The sequence below is a fragment of the Plectrocnemia conspersa genome, unplaced genomic scaffold (genome assembly GCF_051122295.1).
Source record: "Plectrocnemia conspersa isolate PC_06_02 unplaced genomic scaffold, ASM5112229v1 ptg000001l, whole genome shotgun sequence".
NCBI classification, from domain to species: domain Eukaryota; kingdom Metazoa; phylum Arthropoda; class Insecta; order Trichoptera; family Polycentropodidae; genus Plectrocnemia; species Plectrocnemia conspersa.
The window spans coordinates 7,967,800-7,985,838 of record NW_028277165.1 but is presented as its reverse complement, the minus strand read 5'-3'; the positions used below and the strand labels follow the sequence as shown (position 1 = coordinate 7,985,838).

Sequence of the window (18,039 nt, the reverse complement as noted above, 5' to 3'; positions counted from 1 at the left end):
ATATTACTGAATACTGCTTTACTGAATGTCTAACCTGTTTCGAACATATCGTCTGTGTGTGTAACTTCGCTGTTATCGTATTCGTGTTTCACATTAAGGAACTTGCAAAAAAACACTATTAAAGATTATATGCTTTATTAACAAGGGTTACATATTACATTCCATTACCTCGACTTCATAATCCATCGTGTCATTAGAAGCATATGTTTCTTCGTTGTTCTCTGTGTTAGCTTCTACAAAGATGAAGTTAAATATCTAATTAACCAGTAAAAAAATTAACATGGACATATTTCATAAAAAAGTGATATTTCAATTGTTATTTGGGATCAGAAAAAATATTAAAAAAGGATTATACCGGTTTTGATAAACGCCATTGTATCTTGGCGTCAATTTGACAGCTGACGTTTAAACGGCTCATAACAATTGTTTGCTCCTAATACGACAAATTGTCATGCATGACATTAAACTAGTAAATTTAGGAACGCTTTAGATTTTAATCGTTTTTTTTAAATAGTTGCTAATAATTTAATTATTTTATTTAATTTACGCTTTAAGTTTGCCTGATTCGTGTAAAACGTTTAATGTTCTTTGTCAAAGGTTATATTCCATTATCAAGGTGACGGGAAGATAGCGAATGCATTTGCTAGTTGCTTTCAAAGCCAAACCGTCATAATGGTTTGCTGCTAAAATTGTATTAATCGTCTCGCATCTCAGCACACCCACCTCCCACTTCCCCTGTCTCCAAATAGAATTTGTGCCGGAGACCATCAGCAGTTAAATCGCGACGGTCTACCCGTCCAGGTCGTCTCTCGTGACCTGGCCTAGCGCCTGAATGCGCAGTATGCGGGCGCGAAAGCCAGGCTAGATAATATCCGGTGATCCGGTAATAAGCGACCGTGGGAGGAGGGCGTGGGCCCAAGGACCTTCCACACTCAACCTTCGATTTTTTAATAGCGTTTAAATTATTATTTACAAGTGGCAATTATACACATATTGAGCCGCTGCAGTAGTATTTTATTAAATATAGTTGAAGTTATATGTTAAAATATATAATGCTCGGTAAACGAGGCAGCCAGTCGGACTCGCAACCTTCCGTTGCAAGTCCGCCAAAGTCGCCAAGAGAATGTGTCCGTCACGCCAGTGTTATCAGAGTGCCGCCAAGCTTAACCATAATAAAACCTAAATAAACACATACATAAATGAGCCCCTGCAGCACACTCCCCTAGCAATTTATAATTGCGAAATTCTACTAAGAAGAAAAAAGGGGGGCTTGAAATTGCTGCTCTACACACGGTGAGGATGGTGGAGCTGATTTAAAAAAATACTGGAGGTACAAAGGTAACAAAGTCGTGATGTATGGTGCGGCGTTGTGGCGCCGCGAGTCTCAGCTATCCGATGACAGCTTGGCGATGATGTTTGTAGATGTGGGGCGCTGGTTTTGCTTTTAGGGCTCCAGGGGTCCGTGTAAGTCTCCATGAGGTGCGATTAGTGGCCCCAAGGTTCGTCGGTGCAGCTTCACGGAGCGCGCGCGAAGGGCCCTGGCATTGAGTAAATAAATAAAAGAAGCTGTGACGCGTACTAAAAATATATTAAGGTTAGTAATATTATACACGTTTTTTAGATTTCTTTTAGAACAAAAAATATTTATTAAAAACTACAGGAATCTTGGTACCAAAACTCGACCAATTTTTATAATTTTATTTCCAAGGGTCCATGGAAATATTAAAGAGTTCTTATTGGCTTTTATTATATTTTTATCATTCAAACAATGCCAAATAATGAGATTGAGAAAATCTTTCTTTATTCCTATGCTCACTCCTGATTCACACCCTAATATGCCCCCCTCTCTCTTGAATTATATCAGAAAAATGCATGTGATTTAATGAAATACAATGAATCTGAATGATATCGAAATTTAAAAAAAACGACCACTGACTGGCTAATTTTTGTCCACCCCACTGGAAATGTATGACCCATGATGAAAAAAGCTAAAAAGTAACACCGAAACAAACTGAACTTAGAATTAGACTTTCGAATTGCAGAATCAGAAAGCATCAAACCAGATTTTTCCGATATAATTAAATACATGAAACAGAACGTATGTTCAGTAAATTTATAATACAATACAACTAAATGTTAAAAAGAAAGAAATACAACAAACACATAGGCTTTATTTACAATTGTTGATATAAATACATTGAAGATATTTCGACTAATTCATAAGGTGTTCTTTTTAAATATATTTTTATAATTTTATGTTCGCCATCATATAGGAGGGCAAGTTATTAATTATAATATAACCTAGAACCGAACTATGGACTGTGAGTGCAGTCAGGTTCCCGAGAATATGCAAAACCTGCTTCGCGCTGGGTCTCTAAAAACGATATTTATATTTGCCATTTAGATATACATCTGGAATATTTATGTAGTAATGGTGGCTATTTTTGATATAGGTACGATTGATTTTGTTATTTTATAGTGGTATAAGATTTTATTCGGTATATATGTAGGTTGGCTTTTATTTTAAGTAAATCAGTGAGTTACCATATGTTGTGCAAGATATTTCTTAGAACAGAATGCTTTTCCACGTTTCAGTCATGAACATCGCTATGAGTTTTCATATGTACCGAAAGTCCGGTCATGCATTTGAATGATTTTCTACATTTTTCACATTCAAATTCACGATCCTATGAGTTTTTAAATGTGCTGAAAGTCCACTTTTTAATTTGAACGCGTTCCCACATTTTTCACATTCAAAGTCACGAACATCACTGTGTGTTTGAATATGTCGTGAAAGTGTGTTTTTATATTTAAATGCTTTTCCACATGTTTCACATTCAAAGTGACTAACATTGTTATGCGTTTTTATATGTTGTGATAGATAGAGTTGACATTTAAATGACTTTTCGCATTTTTCACATTTAAAGTCACGAATATCGATATGAGTATTCATATGTATGGTAAGTTTGCTTTTAAATTTGAATGATTTTCCACATTTTTCACATTTAAAGTCATGAATTTCTCCGTGTGTTTGCATATGTAAGGATAGTAATAATTCATTTTTAAACCCTTTTCCACATGTTTTACATTCAAAAACGTCTCTATGAGTATACATATGTCTCGAAAGTGTGCTTTTATTGTTAAATGCTTTTCCACATGTTTCACATTCAAAATCACGATCTTGGATATGCGTTTTTATATGTTGTGAAAGATAGTGCTGACATTTGAAAGCTTTTCCACATTTTTCACATTCAAAGTTATAAACATCATTATGAGTTTTCATATGTTGTGAAAGTGAGCTTTTAATTACAAATGCTTTTCCACATTTTTTACATTCAAAGTCACGAATTTCACTGTGAATTTTTATATGTACTAAAAATGAGTTTTTAATAGCGAATGTTTTTCCACATATTTCACATTTAAAGTCTCGAACGTTGGCATGAGTTTGCATATGTTGTGAAAAGGTGCTTTTATATTTGAACACTTTTCCACATATTTTACATTCAAAATCACAAACATCACTATGAGTATACATATGTTGTGAAAGTCTGCTTTTATATTTAAATGTTTTTCCACAGGTTTCACATTTAAAATCACAAGCATCAATATGTGTATTAATATGTTGTGAAAGATAGCGTTGACATTTGAATGCTTTTTCACATTTTTCACATTTAAAGTCACGAACATCCTTATGAGTGTGTATATGTCGAGACAGTGCGCTTTTATAGTTAAATGTTTTCCCACATGTTTCACATTCAAAGTTGCCATCTTCGATATGCGTTTTTATATGCTGTGAAAGATAGAGTTGACATTTAAATGCTTTTCCACATTTTTCACATTTAAAGTCACAAACATCCTTATGAGTATGTATATGTCGAGAAAGTGCACTTTTAAGGTTGAATGTTTTCCCACATGTTTCACATTCAAAATTGCTATTTTCGATATGCGTTTTTATATGTTGTGAAAGATAGAGTTGACATTTAAATGCTTTTCCACATTTTTCGCATTTAAAGTCACGAACATCGCTATGAGTTACCATATGTTGTGAAAGATATCTTTTAGAACTAAAGGTTTTACCGCACTCGTCGCAAGCATTTTTATAACAAATATCTTGCATATATTGAACCTAAAATTAAAATTTGATTCGTTAGATGCGTTAAGAAAATATAGGAATATATAAAATCTATTTGACTATTACGTTGGCGGTGTTGTCAATGTGGTGAGATTGAGATGAAACGTCTATACCGATAGTATTTGCCTTAAGAATATCCTTTACATCGTGCATTTCTAAAATGAATATAAGTCAATAATTAAAATAAATGAAATTTAACGGAATGCTGCATTCTTAAGAATTGCTAGCCTATTTGTAACATGTCGTCTACATTGTCCAGGTGTGTATCATCGCTGTTATCGTATTCGCATTTTACATTTGAAAACTTGAAAAGAAAACATTATTTATTATCACAAAACAAGTGTCACATTTCACGGTTCATTACCTCGATTTTACATGGTATCATGTCAATAGAAGCAAACGTATCTTTGTCGTTTTCTATGTCACCTTCTGCAAAGATCGAGTATTTAGTTGAAGTAAAAATTCAGTCACTTGTCATTAATGTAAACAATAAGTTTGGTATATTTTTAACATAATAGATGTGATATCGATTGACAATTAAACATTTCAATAATTAGTTGGGATCAGACGATTATACCCGTTTTGATAAACGCCATTTTATCTCGGCTCGAAGCTGTCAGTCTTTTTTAGAATGGCTCGAAACAAATGTTTGGTCCAGAGTAGAACGAATTTCTGAGCATGACTGAAAAATAACCAATTTAAAAACAATACTTTTTAGTTGTTTCTTTTAAAATAGTTATTTTATTACACTTGATTTTTAATCCACCTTTTAAGTTTGCCAGTTTTTTTAACAAGCAGTATATATATTTTTATATTTCAAGAATTATCTGTTAGCCGCAGTCATATTAAAAAACACTAAACCTAATTCAAATAATCTAGCTATGAACACCTTCGCATTTAACATACTTTTCAAGATGATAATTGTATAAAATATGTAAAATTTATAAAATAAGGTAAAGAATATAAAAAATACAATAAATGTTATTGGGGCCTATTTATTTTCAAATTTAGATTTCATTATGGCCAAACTTGACGACACTCTGGTAACACTGGCATGACGGTTTCTCTCTACTGAAAACCCTCGGCGCGTTTGCATGCGTCGAGGGCTCGTGCCCCTCATTTGTATAAATAACCATGTAAATAACTTTAATTCTCAATAAAACACTACTGTATTAACTGGTCCCAAGATAAGCTTTGCGCCCTGTTAATTAGGATGGATCACAGAAAATTAACATTTTTTTCGAACCACTATAGTACGGAAAAGTTGTCTCCTGTAATAAAAATCGGTTGACTCTCCAGTCCTGCATCGTATTAAAAGTTTAGAGAAACTGTCGAGATTGAACTTTCTTCGTATTTTTTTATTAGTATTTAAAATTCTGCAATAATATCTAAAATAGTTTGGTATGCTTATTTTATGGTTCAATAGAGTTAAATAAATTAAAGCATTATTAATATTTCAATGTTTTCCAGCCGCGCATTGTGGTGACGACAAAAACTCTACTGCCCAGGACATTGCTTAAATTTGTTAGTATCCCTGACGTTTGAAAGAGGAAGGGGTCTCGCAACCAACACCTACCAGAAAAGTAATTTCTATTTATAGATTAGTTTTTCTGAGAATCACTTCTTTATCCATTTTCGGAAAGGTGCTTAAAATATACATATAGTAGTAGTCATAAAAATATTAATAAATATATTTAAAATAAAAATCTAAAAGTAACTGTTTAATTAAAACCCAGATATCAGTCCTAATATTAACATAATTATATAAATAATGAGCACGTCCGGAAGCGGAAGCGACGGCTTAGAACAATTATTTATAAGATTCACTTTATTTTATACAAAAAATACAGATAAAACTAAATAAAATAATTTTAATAAACACTAACCAATTTTTATTACATACACATAGATATATAGTATACATAAAATAGATAAGTTAAGATAAATTTTATTTATTTATTGTAAGGATTGTAACCCGTGATAGAATTTTGACCCTCCACGCACAACGCATATACAGTGATATATAAATTTAAGCTTAACATTTGTAAGGGTCAAATGTGAACTGAATTGTTAAAATGCGAATTAATTTGGTTAATTTAGTCATAGCGTTTAGTGTGAAAACAGTTTTGGACACGGAATAAAGTCTAAGGAAAAAATGTTGAAAAAAATAAGTAGATATAATTTATAATTAAATTTTTTTAATAATTATAAGATGATAAATGATAATCTTAATTTAGATTTCAGGAGTTTTTACAACTTAAATCGAAGCATTTCAACCGAAGTTCCCGAACTGCCACCAAGTGATTTTGTTCCAGATAAATATGAAGTAATGTTTTACGGTAGTGTATTTTATCGTAGTTGTATTAATATTGATTTACAATTAAGGGCAGCGATTATGCAAAAACGCTTCAAATCAGACAGAAGCATTTGGCGCCATGTATAACATCTTTATACAAGAAACCGTTCATTTTGCACCAAGGTCATATGCAATGGTTGTTCGATCACACAGGCAAAAGATACTTAGACATGTTTGGTGGAATTGTCACTGTATCTGTTGGACATTGTCATCCGTAAGTAAATCTTAGATTATTCATGTAAGAATTATAATGAAACAATTGAATAACTAACAGAACAGTCGTCGAAGCTGTTACGAAGCAGATAAATAAATTGTGGCACACAAGCAACATTTATATGCACCCTAACATACACGAATATGCCACAAAGCTGACTGAGAAACTGCCCGGTGATCTAAAGGTTAGTTACTGTACATATTATCATATCACTATATAATTTTAATGGATATTCTATTTTAAGGTTGTATACTTTGTAAACAGCGGGTCAGAAGCTAACGATTTAGCTGTAATGATGGCTAGATTACATACGGGTAATAACGAGATCATATCCTTAAGGAACGGATATCATGGAATGACAAATCAAACAATGGCAGTGACGGCTCAATCTACTTGGAGATATAGTGTTCCGTGTAATAATGGAGTTATTCATGTAAGTATCGTTATAAAATAATATAATATTAGTAGGTGTAGTATAATTTTAAATGACTGTCATAGGCTATGAATCCTGATCCATATGGCGGCGTATGGGGCGGAAGACATTGTAGAGATTCGCCCATACAAACTGAGCGCTCGTGCAATTGTAAAGATGGCAACTGTGAAGCTTCAGATATGTATTTCCAACAATTAGAAGAAGTAAGACTTGCGGTATATGGTATTATGATTATGAATGAGCTATTCATAATGAATGTTACAGGTTTTTAAATATTCGACACCGAAAGGCAAAGTAGCGGGAATGTTCGCTGAATCTATTCAAGGAGTCGGCGGTGCTGTTCAATACACAAAGAACTATTTGAAGAAAGCTATTGATTTGGTGCATTCTAACGGAGGAATATTCATTTCAGATGAGGTTTAGTTTATTGTATATTATCTAATTACATTCATGTTTTAAATGATTGTGTTGTAGGTTCAAACTGGATTCGGACGTACCGGTGAACATTTCTGGGGATTTGAGTCACATGGAATAACGCCTGATATTGTAACCATGGCAAAGGGAATCGGAAATGGTTTTCCATTAGCTGCAGTCGTTACTACACCCAAAATAGCGGAGTGCTTAACGAGAGCTTTACATTTTAATACATACGGAGGAAATCCGTTGTCTTGCGCAGTTGGTATTGCGGTTTTGGATGTTAGTAAATCATTATTGAATATTAAATGAAGTATAGATGATTAATTATGATGTAAATATTAAGGTTATGGAAAAAGAAAGGACCCAAGAATTGTCCAAGAACATTGGAACATACTTGTTAAAGTTGTTGGCTAATTTGAAGATCAAATGGCCGATGATCGGTGATGTTAGGGGCAAAGGTTTGATGATTGGCGTCGAGATGGTTCAAGAAGGTACAAAAAAACCACTGAATGCAGTTGCAATGTCCAACTTTGTGGAAGATTGTAAAGACATGGGTCTATTGATCGGAAAAGGCGGATTATATGGAAACGTAAGTTGATTAGATCTTATAAATATTATATTTTTATCTCTCTAGTTACAAGAAAGGAAAAAATATATTTGGAATTCGATATAGTGATTATTTGTTGTATTGAATGTTTCTACAGAAAGATCTACAATTATAGTTCAATAAGTGACTTCTGGCAATTAGTATCCATATAAATTATTAACATTCTATAATACATATAAATACACGAAACACAATGTCCAACATTGATTATTATCCGGAAATAAAAAAATGTAGGGCATCGTATTTTTATAGCTTAAAATAATTGTCATAAATTAAGCGTTTTCTTTTTAACGCACTCACTGACCAATAATTCGCACAAATTTGTATTATCCACATTTTATAAAATTAAAATAGTTTTACGACTATGAAAGTAATTAATAATAAAAAAAAAATATTAACCCATGTGGGGGCCCATTTATTTAGGTTTTATTACGGCCAAAACTTGGTCGCACTCTGGTAGCACTAACATGACGGACTTGCAACTGCCGGTGCTGCCTCGTACACTAAACAACATGTAAACGTAACTATATTTAAATAAAAATACCAGTGCAGCGGCTCGATCCGTGTCAAATTGCCACCCGTGACCATCGTTCGCCAAAACAAATAATTATTTTTTAATTAAATAATATTTCACTAGCAATTGATTGAATTTTTTGCACCAATTGGTTAAACAAATTAATATCGGTGAAAACCGAGAAAAAAAATACGAATATATTCAAATACTTCATCTATTATTTATTCAATATTCGAAAACTACAAATAATTGAGAACCCTAGAAGTAAGTAATAAAAAAGGGTTTCATATGTATTTATTACCTAGAGACACAGTGGAGATGAAGAGGATGGTATCATTTTTTCATATATTAGTGACATCTTTAGCAGGACTGGTCAGTGAGAACATTTCCTTTTGCTCGCTCGCGTTTTAAGTGACGAGAGTGAGTGAGATATAAGAGCATGTAATTGTACGCTCATATCTCTCATTCAGTCTCGTCACTTAGCATAAATGTTGTGATATGAAATTGAAATGACGAAAAGCATACCATTATACACGCGGTATTTAATGTGAATTAAATGCTAATGATTATTTAAATACTAATAGTGGAAAATATTTATTGGCGAAATAAAAAGTTGGAGAGGGGTTAGGCTAGGAAAATTTATTTTCTGTCTGAAGTGCTCGACGCCTCCCTATGGTATACTTTGTCGTAGACTGTAGCGTGCAGTCTTGTTGTGGCTCAAGTCTCTAGCGCTACCTTGCTGAAAGGCACAGTCTCAATCTCGACTGGCGGCGAGTCTTTCAGATTTAAAGAGAGGGTAGGGTCTTCTTTCTAGGATCAGACTTCCATCGACCCAGGGTTGCACCCACTTTAGCAAAGAAGACAAGTGCAACGACTAGTAAAAGAGTTAGTATTTCCATACCACTTTGACAACTTTAGTCTGCCGCCCTAGTGTAGTGCAAGCTCTTATATACCCTCTTCCAAAATGGAGTGGGAAATATATTAGTGGACGAAAATACATGTTACAATATCAATTAATAACAATTAGATGAAATTTTTCATTAATCACTTTTTTTATAATGCAGATATTGAGGATCAAGCCTCCGATGTGTATCACGAAAGAAGACGCAGACTTCACAGCCAATGTGATCGAGTTAGCTCTGAAAAAAACCTGCAAACAGTAATGATTTAAGTTTTTTAAAATACGGGTGGATGGTAATGAAACATTATTTTTAATGTGAAGTTTTATTAAAAATTCAACATTTTCTTGATTATGTGTACATTATTAAATATTACATACTTGATTTGAAAAATAAAACGGAACTTTATTTAGTCCCCCAATAACCTACATATCACACGGTAAGTGCATTATTAAACAATAACGATGACAAAATAAACTGACTGAATTCTCATGTGTTAGATGTTTGAATTTTTTTATTTTGGAACATCACATAATCTATGTATATTCAATCATTGAAGACTATTTATACAAGTATGCAGCAATTAAATCTAAAGAATTATTAATATTTGTGTAATTTAAAATAGAGATCGTCGTCGATGGTTAGTTAATAAAAATAAGGAAGAACTATACTTTCTATGAACAATAGAGACTTTGGAATATAAATTTAATCGTCTTCTTATGGAAGACTGCAATGCGATAATTGAGTGACATAAAGTTTTAACGTTTTACCTTACATGGACTATGAGCACCATTCTCTTTTTATATAAATTATAATAAAATATACTATATACAGAGTGGGTAAAGAAAGACATTTTTTAAAGTAGATATTCAACAGATAGTTGCAAAATATCTCCATATATAAGAAAGTTTTTTATATTTTAACCCAAACTGTGTAACAACATAGTTTCACCTTACGTTAATACAATAATAAATATAATAACAATTTTATACATACATACATACTGCAATAATACAATAATGTGCAAAAACAGTAAAAAAAGACCAGTCCATTGTGAATAGAGATATATAATTTTGTAATACTGGACGAAACTACATCAGACGGAAAAGATTACAACGCTTAACAATAATTTGGCACGATAATAGTGTAAATGCATAAATATGTATATAAATTAAAAAAAATAGTAAAAAACTTGAGCAAACACGCGACAGTAGAAGAATGCGCAGAAGATCTCTAGAGATCGACGGACAAGAATTATTAAAAAAACAAACAAGAGATTCGTTTTGATCTTCCGACACACGACTATAAAATACATTAATGTATATCACACCTAATTTAATCATCGTTATACAAGGTCACTTTGATTCAATGTGTTCTAAATTATAATAATTTATTTCTATCGTTTAATAACGTTGTGGAAGAGTGATGGTTTAATTGTTTAATATCTATAAGTAAGTAATCTAATGCAATTTAGAGATACGAATCATTGGGAAGTGTAGATTATTAAATATTCTAATTTGCTTCATGCATGATAAACATGCTTCCACATTTTTATCAAAAACAGTGTTAAAATTTCTTAATCTTTTCGTGTAGATAAACTAAATACACATGGCTAAGCAAATTTCGACGAAAATAGCTATTTATTCCAATGGTTTAACAAAAAACTATGGCAAGTGAGTAAAATCGCACATAGGAAATCATGAGGTAAGATGATATTCTATTTGCGAAATACATTCATAACCAGATGCTAAATGATTGTGGTGTATCAAGGTTATCATTGTAATGTAAAATAAATTCATACATTATAAAATATTATGACATCGCTGTAGCTAGAATTAAATATTTTTATTTCTGAAAATGTATTTATAATAGGATTAAGAATGTATATAAGGTTTGACTTTATATTTCAATAATAATTTTCAATTTAAATTATATGAGCGATTTTTAAACTGCATAGCTAGATTATTTTATATAAATATTGATTACTGATTTTAGATGAGATTTTAATCATTAATATACACCTGTAAATTATATTAGAAACATCATAGACTTAATAATTCTACGGAAGCAATGTTACAATTTCAAGTTATTGATTTTCTCAAATATTATATACATCTTTACATACAACATCTACGTCATGGATTTTCATATTGACACGCAATTACAATCGGTTGACTTAATCTATCTTTGGGAGCCAAGGTCTTCCAAATATCGCATTCTAAGTTCCTAATTTTATTATCACAAGCGCTCAGAAACGCTTCAATATTTACTCGGCAATTTCAAACATATTTTCTCTCCGCCGCTAAAACATGGAATGAGATTGAGAAAACGAAAAATCAGTACAAACATAATATAGTCACCGAATCACAAATGGAATGAAACAGAGAAGCGGAAGTTTTTTCCTTCAAAGATGCAATTTTTAAAACTAAAATCGTTGTACATAGATTAGTTGTTACTAACGGAAACAAAAAAAAAACATCTAAAGCGAAATAAAAACAGACTAGAACTTACTTGATTAAAAAAACTATATAATATAAAATATATGTATACTCATAAAAAATATGTGTTATTAAGGTAGTAATTACAAGAGTCACGTATTCGATATTGATTTTTGCATTATGCAGTGACCTTTAACGCCTTGTTACGTATGTTACAAAACACACAAGGCTTTTAATTAATTTATTTTGTGTGAAGAAAAAGTGGAAGACCTTTCGTATTAAAGGCGATTGAATCTATTTAACAATAAAATATGGTAAATTGTAAAGTCAAAGATAATGTCGTTTTTAAGCTTAGAAGATGTAACACAAAATAATAAAGAAAATGTTTTTTTCAACACTTTGCCTTGTTATATTTCAATGACAAACACGTTGTTTTAGATCGAGTAAGACTTGATAATGATCTAACTGGAATCTATATTGATATTTAAATTATTTTCCTGCAATAGTTGATTTAAATTATGCATTACTTAGCTATTACGACAAACAACATTATTTATGACCTTATCTAATAACATAACACATTACGGTATATTTTTTAAATATAATGTTATAATTCTCATGTCATTGTTATATGTATATGTTACAGCGATTTGTACATTATAAAAAAAATATGCACTATTTTTTAACAACCCACATATTTTTACCTTCCGTGCCTTCCAAATATTTTTACAAAAGTATAAAACATGTAAACAAAAAAAGCGTAATTGTCAACTTTTCTCACACAGTAATGAATGTAAATTGAGTAATTAACACCCAGTTCGAGATAATTATTATTATTCTTTATCTTTCAGATTTAAAATATTACATATACATTAACCGTAACATATAATATAAAATAACGCATAAACTTTCACTGTAATTAATACGCCCAAAATTGCAGTGGTAACCCTGAGCACGTTATTACTAATGATCATTGTGAATATCATAGCACGGACATAAATTAAAATTTGGTCAAATCAACAATCATCAGCGCTTAATTATAAGACGAGTGTCATACAACAGTCGGACCTTCGGCTTCGCTGTGACACGAAGACTCAGGCGTTTCGGGCCTCAAGAGCCCGACCGCCTGCTAGCTAATCAGCGACGCCGAACTGCTGGAAGCCGACAGACCTCCCTCTCGTCCTATGTCTGCTTCGAGAAGAATTATGGTCAGCTCCTTCTTGGCTTTCTGTATCACCCATATCATCAATGATATACCGATGGTTATCTAAAAATGGAATAAATATTGATAAAGCCCTTTTTATTGGAAGCAGTTATTTTATTGTGTGCGAATAAGTACCTGAAAAGCAAATACGATATAACCAGTTACGTGCGATTGCTGGAGCACGTCGTGCATGGATCGGAGAGTGGATCCTAGATAAACGTTGATGATCTGCGCCGGTAGGAGGCCAACGCACGAAGCTACGTAGTAACGAATACCGCTTACGTTACCTAACTGTATAAAAATAATAATCTTGATAATTAATTTAATAGATTGATACAAAAGTTAAGGTTAAGAATGAATTTTTTTTATCAATATTTTGATTTTTATCTATAGCTTTAATATGTTTAAAATGTATTTTTGATACAGGCTATTACCGATAGATTATTATATAATAGTAATCAATGACTATAGAGTGAATTCTTGTAACAGTGAAAATGTAAGACTACTCAATTCAACAGTTATTCGGAAATGTCAGACTTATTTCTAAACATTTGGTGTGATAATAAAGTTAGATAGATCAAAATTAAATATGCAACAAAGCCAATATATTTTTTAAATGCCGGAAGAGCAATCTGGATACACCGAGAATGTTTAAATTTCCATAGTCAGCAAAAGGCCAATTTGACAGATTCAAATCTTCGCTGCAATTAGCACAGCATTGAAGGAACCAAGGTAGCTGCGAATGCTGATTGAGAAGCTGCTTTGTCTTTCCCCAAAAACTTGAAGAAAATAATAGAGGATAAACAGTATTTTTAATGTTGACGAAAGGTAGCCATTCTGGAAAAAGAATGCCTAGAAGAATGCTTGTAGCTTGCAAGTCAGATTTTTTCCTGGATTTAAAGCAGTTAAAAATCAGTGATTTTATTTTAAGCCAATTCTAATCCAGCAATCTGAGAATCCTAGAGCAAATCTAATCTTAAAGTGATATGGAAAACCAACGATGAGGCATGGATTACAGCTACCATCGTGAAAAATATGTAGTTATCTACAGAAGATCGAGTAGCAAATATTAAACAAAACGTTAATAAGACTAAGACCTGTCACAAAAAAATCTTTGTCCCATCTGACTTCACTGCTACTTGTATCAATTCGCGTCGACATATCAAAATTACCTAAAGGTATTGGACACAATTTTAGATTTCCTCTTCAATTTTGCCGCCATGCAATTATTAAAAAAATAATTAAGTGTTAAATACTCATGTTTTAGGACCAGATTTTTTTATTATTTTTGGTCAGAATTTGTACAAAAAGGTCAGAATATGAGCAGCCAGAATAAATATTAGATGGTTAGAATTTTAATATACGGTAGAAATTTATATTAAATGGTTAGAATTTAAATTGGACTTGTAAGAATTATTTTGACAAATGGTAAGAATCGTTTATTTCAGTCAGTATTTATTACAGCTCATTGATTAGTATTTATGATCTGTATTTTAATCTGAAAGTCAGTTTTATGCTGACATATGGTCAGCATAATAATACACGGTCATTATCAGTGTTTTACGCCCAACTTATTTGGTTGGGCTAGCAACATTGTCAGATTTTAACACAACGAGCAAAGCTTGCTCTCTGCCGCCGTTCTGTTGTTATTCCCAATTCGGTCGTCGCTCCTACATACTATTAAATAGATTCGTTGAGAGTTATTCATGGGGTGTTCACTGTTCTGACAAACGCTCGCTCCCACCTAACCCATCCAACAGTTCAGGTGCGAGAAAGATTTTTCTAAAATAAATAATTTATTGCCCATTCATATTTTATGAATGTTATATTTTTTTAATTCACATGACTGTTTTATATTTTAATTCTGACCGTATACTATTTTTATTTTAACCATTTTTAACCTCTGAATAATATATGACCATTCATTATTTTAATTCTGAATGTTCTATATTTTTATTCTAACCGTTTGATATTTATTCAGACTCTTGAGTAAAAAAATTTTGACCGAAATTTGATTTTTATTCTGACCCTGATAAGTTGATTTAAATTCTGACCGTTAAATATATAATAGTTTTGTAACCGTTGGTCAAAATCGATATTACATATTCGGTACATGACATTAAAAATAGGTACATATATGTGATCAGATTTTCAAAATAAGTTGCCGAAAATAAAAATAGTCGTAATATATTTGCATTATTCAAATATAAAAAATCGTAGAAAAAATACTGTCTGATACAAATCGAATCAGGAAACGCTTTTTCTTATCTATAGCTTCAATATGTAGAAAACCAGTAGCTTGCGGTGTTATTTACCTTTCGTATAATGAATTGATTTGTAATCTTATCTCGCATAAAAAATATATTGCACATTAAATGAAAAAATACGAGAATCGGTCGATTAACTTAGATATGCCATTAAACCTATGAATAGGACAATAAACTCGTGGCACTATTTTTAGTACTTGTTAGTTAACACGTACTAAATTTTCTGTTCAAACTCAAACCTAGCCTAAATGAATGTAATAACGGTTTAATGGTACATTTGTTTAGGTTAGGTTTGAATAGCTTAGGAAACGTACTAACAATTAGCGCATATTTTTATAAAGGGAAATTGCGATAATGATACAAGTCTTTCCAAATGATTAATTGGTTTAATTGGAGGCCATAAGCAGTTGAACGTGTACAGAAAATGCTATTTTTCCCATGAAAAATTTCAATACCTCATTTGAACAGTTAACTAAATTTAAGAAGTGTTATGTATTTAATTGAATCTGTTGATAAAACAACAATACCATATTGATCTTCTTAAAACCCTCAATATGGAAGAGGACGAATTGATACAATTCTTGAGTTTGTTAAAAGATGCTAAAATTGAATTTGTTTAACACAATCAACGACCGCTAGTAAGTAATAAGATACCAGACTAAAATCATGGTATTTTTGCGGTCAGAATTATTTATTTTATTTGGCAATAGTAAGACTGGTCGATCTGGCATTCGCATGTCAGCAGTTCATTATCAATGTGTCATATGGTTGGGCTCGCAACATTGTCAGAACGAAGCGTGCACTCAGCAGCTGCTCTGTCGTTATTCCAGCTTATTTAATTTGCGATAGAGATTATTGATTAATGTAATATATTATATAATAGGTTTGAGGATATCGAATGGAAGAAATCGTCAACTCACGGCAAATATAGTATTCTGCAGACCGAACGGCACCGGCGTCAACCTCGCCAGGAGGACTATTCGGAAGGCGTGGGGCCCGGATATGACTCTGAGCAGCGCTTTGGCGGCGTCGGAACGCAGCAGGTTGCCCAGCGGAAATCTGCGAGCGACGAACCTGAGGACGGCGTGGGCGAAAGCGGCCCCCGCGTTCGCCGCCGCCACCACCGTCGCCAGACCTCTGAACGGCCCGAGCAGATAGCCGGCCGTCACCAACAGCAGCAGGTAACCGATCGCCACGGGGAAGCTGACGAGCGTGAACAGCAACAGGAAAACCAGGAACACCAGCCAAGGCTCCTGCGCCTCGACCCAGCGGAGCGCCACCTGGAGCTTGTCCCTCAGCGAGTATGCCGCGGCCGCCAAGAGAACCAGCAGAACCAGCGCCACCAGCGCGTGCGCTAACGCGTGAACGATCGACGCGCCGGACCAGCGGCGGCGGCGCCCGAGGACTTCAGCGCCGCCCGAGACGCCGCCCTCCAGCACCGCCTCCATCCAACTGAACGTTTACCATGTCAACATACGGCTAGCCGCTAGTGCGCACGTCATCCGTCACCCGTATGAGCGCTACTCCCGTTAATAGCGACTAGCGTTAGCGTGGCGCTAACTTTGTTCCGTAAAACAAAAGTTTATACAATAACAATAATATTATATATCTTTAATAAAAATTAATTTGCTAATTATGGAAATTTACGAATACATTTTCTTATGGAGGACGTCTGTTCTAATCTGAAATAATAACAAATAGGCATTAAAGAAATGCATAGATTAAGTAACGTTTTATTTGTGGTGTGTTAATGTAGCAAACGACCCATGATGAACAGCATTGGGTGTGGTCTGGAATAGTTTTTTATGTTTTGAAATAATGTTTAATTTCAGTTTATTATAATAATATAGAGTACAATTTAAATGACCAATATATAAAATAAAATGTGGATATTGTAAGTATTTTATAATTACCCTCTGGATTTGCACGTGCGATATGAAATATGTTTTTTGCTTCGGTCGAGCTAATTATTTATATTAATATTTAAACAATAATTATATAACGAATAAAATAATAAATATAAGCTATAAAAAACGCACTTTCGATAGCTTACAAACTGTTCTGTATTATCTTATAATTAGTTAATGGGTGGGGTTGATTTATTAGGTTCAATGTTAGTTATTATAGAATACAAATGAAGAACACTCTTGGATTTTAAACAATTGATTGCAGAATCATTGACAAGACAATAGCATTAAATTTTACTCCATTGACTCATGGACGTCCAAGAAACGATGAAAATGTACCGTTTTTTAAAAGAAATTGTAGCAAATAGGGTTAAACATTTACCGGGGTTGACAAAATTTAGATAAAAACCTTTAATTGCAGTGGGAAATGGTTTATAAATAAATATGTACTAGATGTAAAGGGTGTCTCTGCATAAACAAAGATATAAATTGTTTATGGCGTATCTTTTGTTTTTACATTTATTCTTGCTTTTATGCCACTTACGGCTTGAAAAATAATATAGATACTAATGCTTGCAGTGCCATATAAGGCTTAATTTAATTTTTGTTGATAAAATTTCAAATTAGAATCAAACAATGCGATAAAAAATT

General features: G+C 32.8%; 3 protein-coding genes across 9 annotated transcripts; 1 reads left to right on the top strand and 2 right to left on the bottom strand.

The window, feature by feature from the left end:
- Positions 1-655: 655 nt before the first annotated feature.
- On the top strand, positions 656-9,970 carry LOC148238653 (alanine--glyoxylate aminotransferase 2, mitochondrial). Of its 7 annotated transcripts, none has more exons than XM_088194220.1 (12): positions 773-883; positions 5,387-5,533; positions 5,603-5,715; positions 6,370-6,458; positions 6,518-6,702; positions 6,763-6,886; positions 6,947-7,135; positions 7,201-7,338; positions 7,400-7,552; positions 7,610-7,831; positions 7,896-8,141; positions 9,738-9,970. In XM_088194220.1, exons 5-12 carry the CDS (start codon positions 6,617-6,619, stop codon positions 9,834-9,836), a joined length of 1,257 nt encoding a protein of 418 aa, XP_088050346.1. In that variant the 5' UTR covers positions 773-883; positions 5,387-5,533; positions 5,603-5,715; positions 6,370-6,458; positions 6,518-6,616; the 3' UTR covers positions 9,837-9,970. The 7 variants fall into 7 exon arrangements, with proteins under 7 accessions (XP_088050380.1, XP_088050368.1, XP_088050346.1 ...); XM_088194231.1 differs by lacking the exon at positions 5,387-5,533 and adding an exon at positions 1,423-1,594 and having other exon boundaries at positions 773-1,338; XM_088194254.1 differs by lacking the exons at positions 5,387-5,533; positions 5,603-5,715 and adding an exon at positions 1,423-1,594 and having other exon boundaries at positions 656-1,338.
- On the bottom strand, positions 2,152-4,780 carry LOC148238654 (uncharacterized). The gene is made up of 5 exons (XM_088194179.1): positions 4,710-4,780; positions 4,497-4,561; positions 4,361-4,436; positions 4,199-4,287; positions 2,152-4,126 (listed from the first exon to the last, which is right to left on the bottom strand). The coding sequence occupies exons 1-5, from the start codon at positions 4,726-4,728 to the stop codon at positions 2,639-2,641; spliced, it is 1,737 nt and encodes a 578-aa protein (XP_088050305.1). The 5' UTR covers positions 4,729-4,780; the 3' UTR covers positions 2,152-2,638.
- LOC148238652 (transmembrane protein 64) lies at positions 9,882-16,988 on the bottom strand. Its single transcript, XM_088194270.1, has 3 exons — positions 16,402-16,988; positions 13,350-13,505; positions 9,882-13,277 (listed from the first exon to the last, which is right to left on the bottom strand). Exons 1-3 carry the CDS (start codon positions 16,927-16,929, stop codon positions 13,140-13,142), a joined length of 822 nt encoding a protein of 273 aa, XP_088050396.1. The 5' UTR covers positions 16,930-16,988; the 3' UTR covers positions 9,882-13,139.
- Positions 16,989-18,039: the final 1,051 nt, after the last annotated feature.

Coding starts and splice junctions, on each gene's coding strand:
- LOC148238654 (XM_088194179.1), bottom strand. Junction 4,437..4,496: donor TGATACCATGTAAAATCGAG/GTAATGAACCGT, acceptor TTTCTTTTCAAG/TTTTCAAATGTAAAATGCGA. Junction 4,127..4,198: donor ACATTGACAACACCGCCAAC/GTAATAGTCAAA, acceptor TTTTAATTTTAG/GTTCAATATATGCAAGATAT.
- LOC148238653 (XM_088194194.1), top strand. Junction 6,459..6,517: donor TTGTTCCAGATAAATATGAA/GTAATGTTTTAC, acceptor TTTACAATTAAG/GGCAGCGATTATGCAAAAAC. Junction 7,339..7,399: donor ATTTCCAACAATTAGAAGAA/GTAAGACTTGCG, acceptor TGAATGTTACAG/GTTTTTAAATATTCGACACC.
- LOC148238652 (XM_088194270.1), bottom strand. CDS start 16,929: ATGGAGGCGGTGCTGGAGGGCGGCGTCTCGGGCGGCGCTGAAGTCCTC. Junction 13,506..16,401: donor TGCAGAATACTATATTTGCC/GTGAGTTGACGA, acceptor ATTTTTATACAG/TTAGGTAACGTAAGCGGTAT. Junction 13,278..13,349: donor ATATCGTATTTGCTTTTCAG/GTACTTATTCGC, acceptor TTCCATTTTTAG/ATAACCATCGGTATATCATT.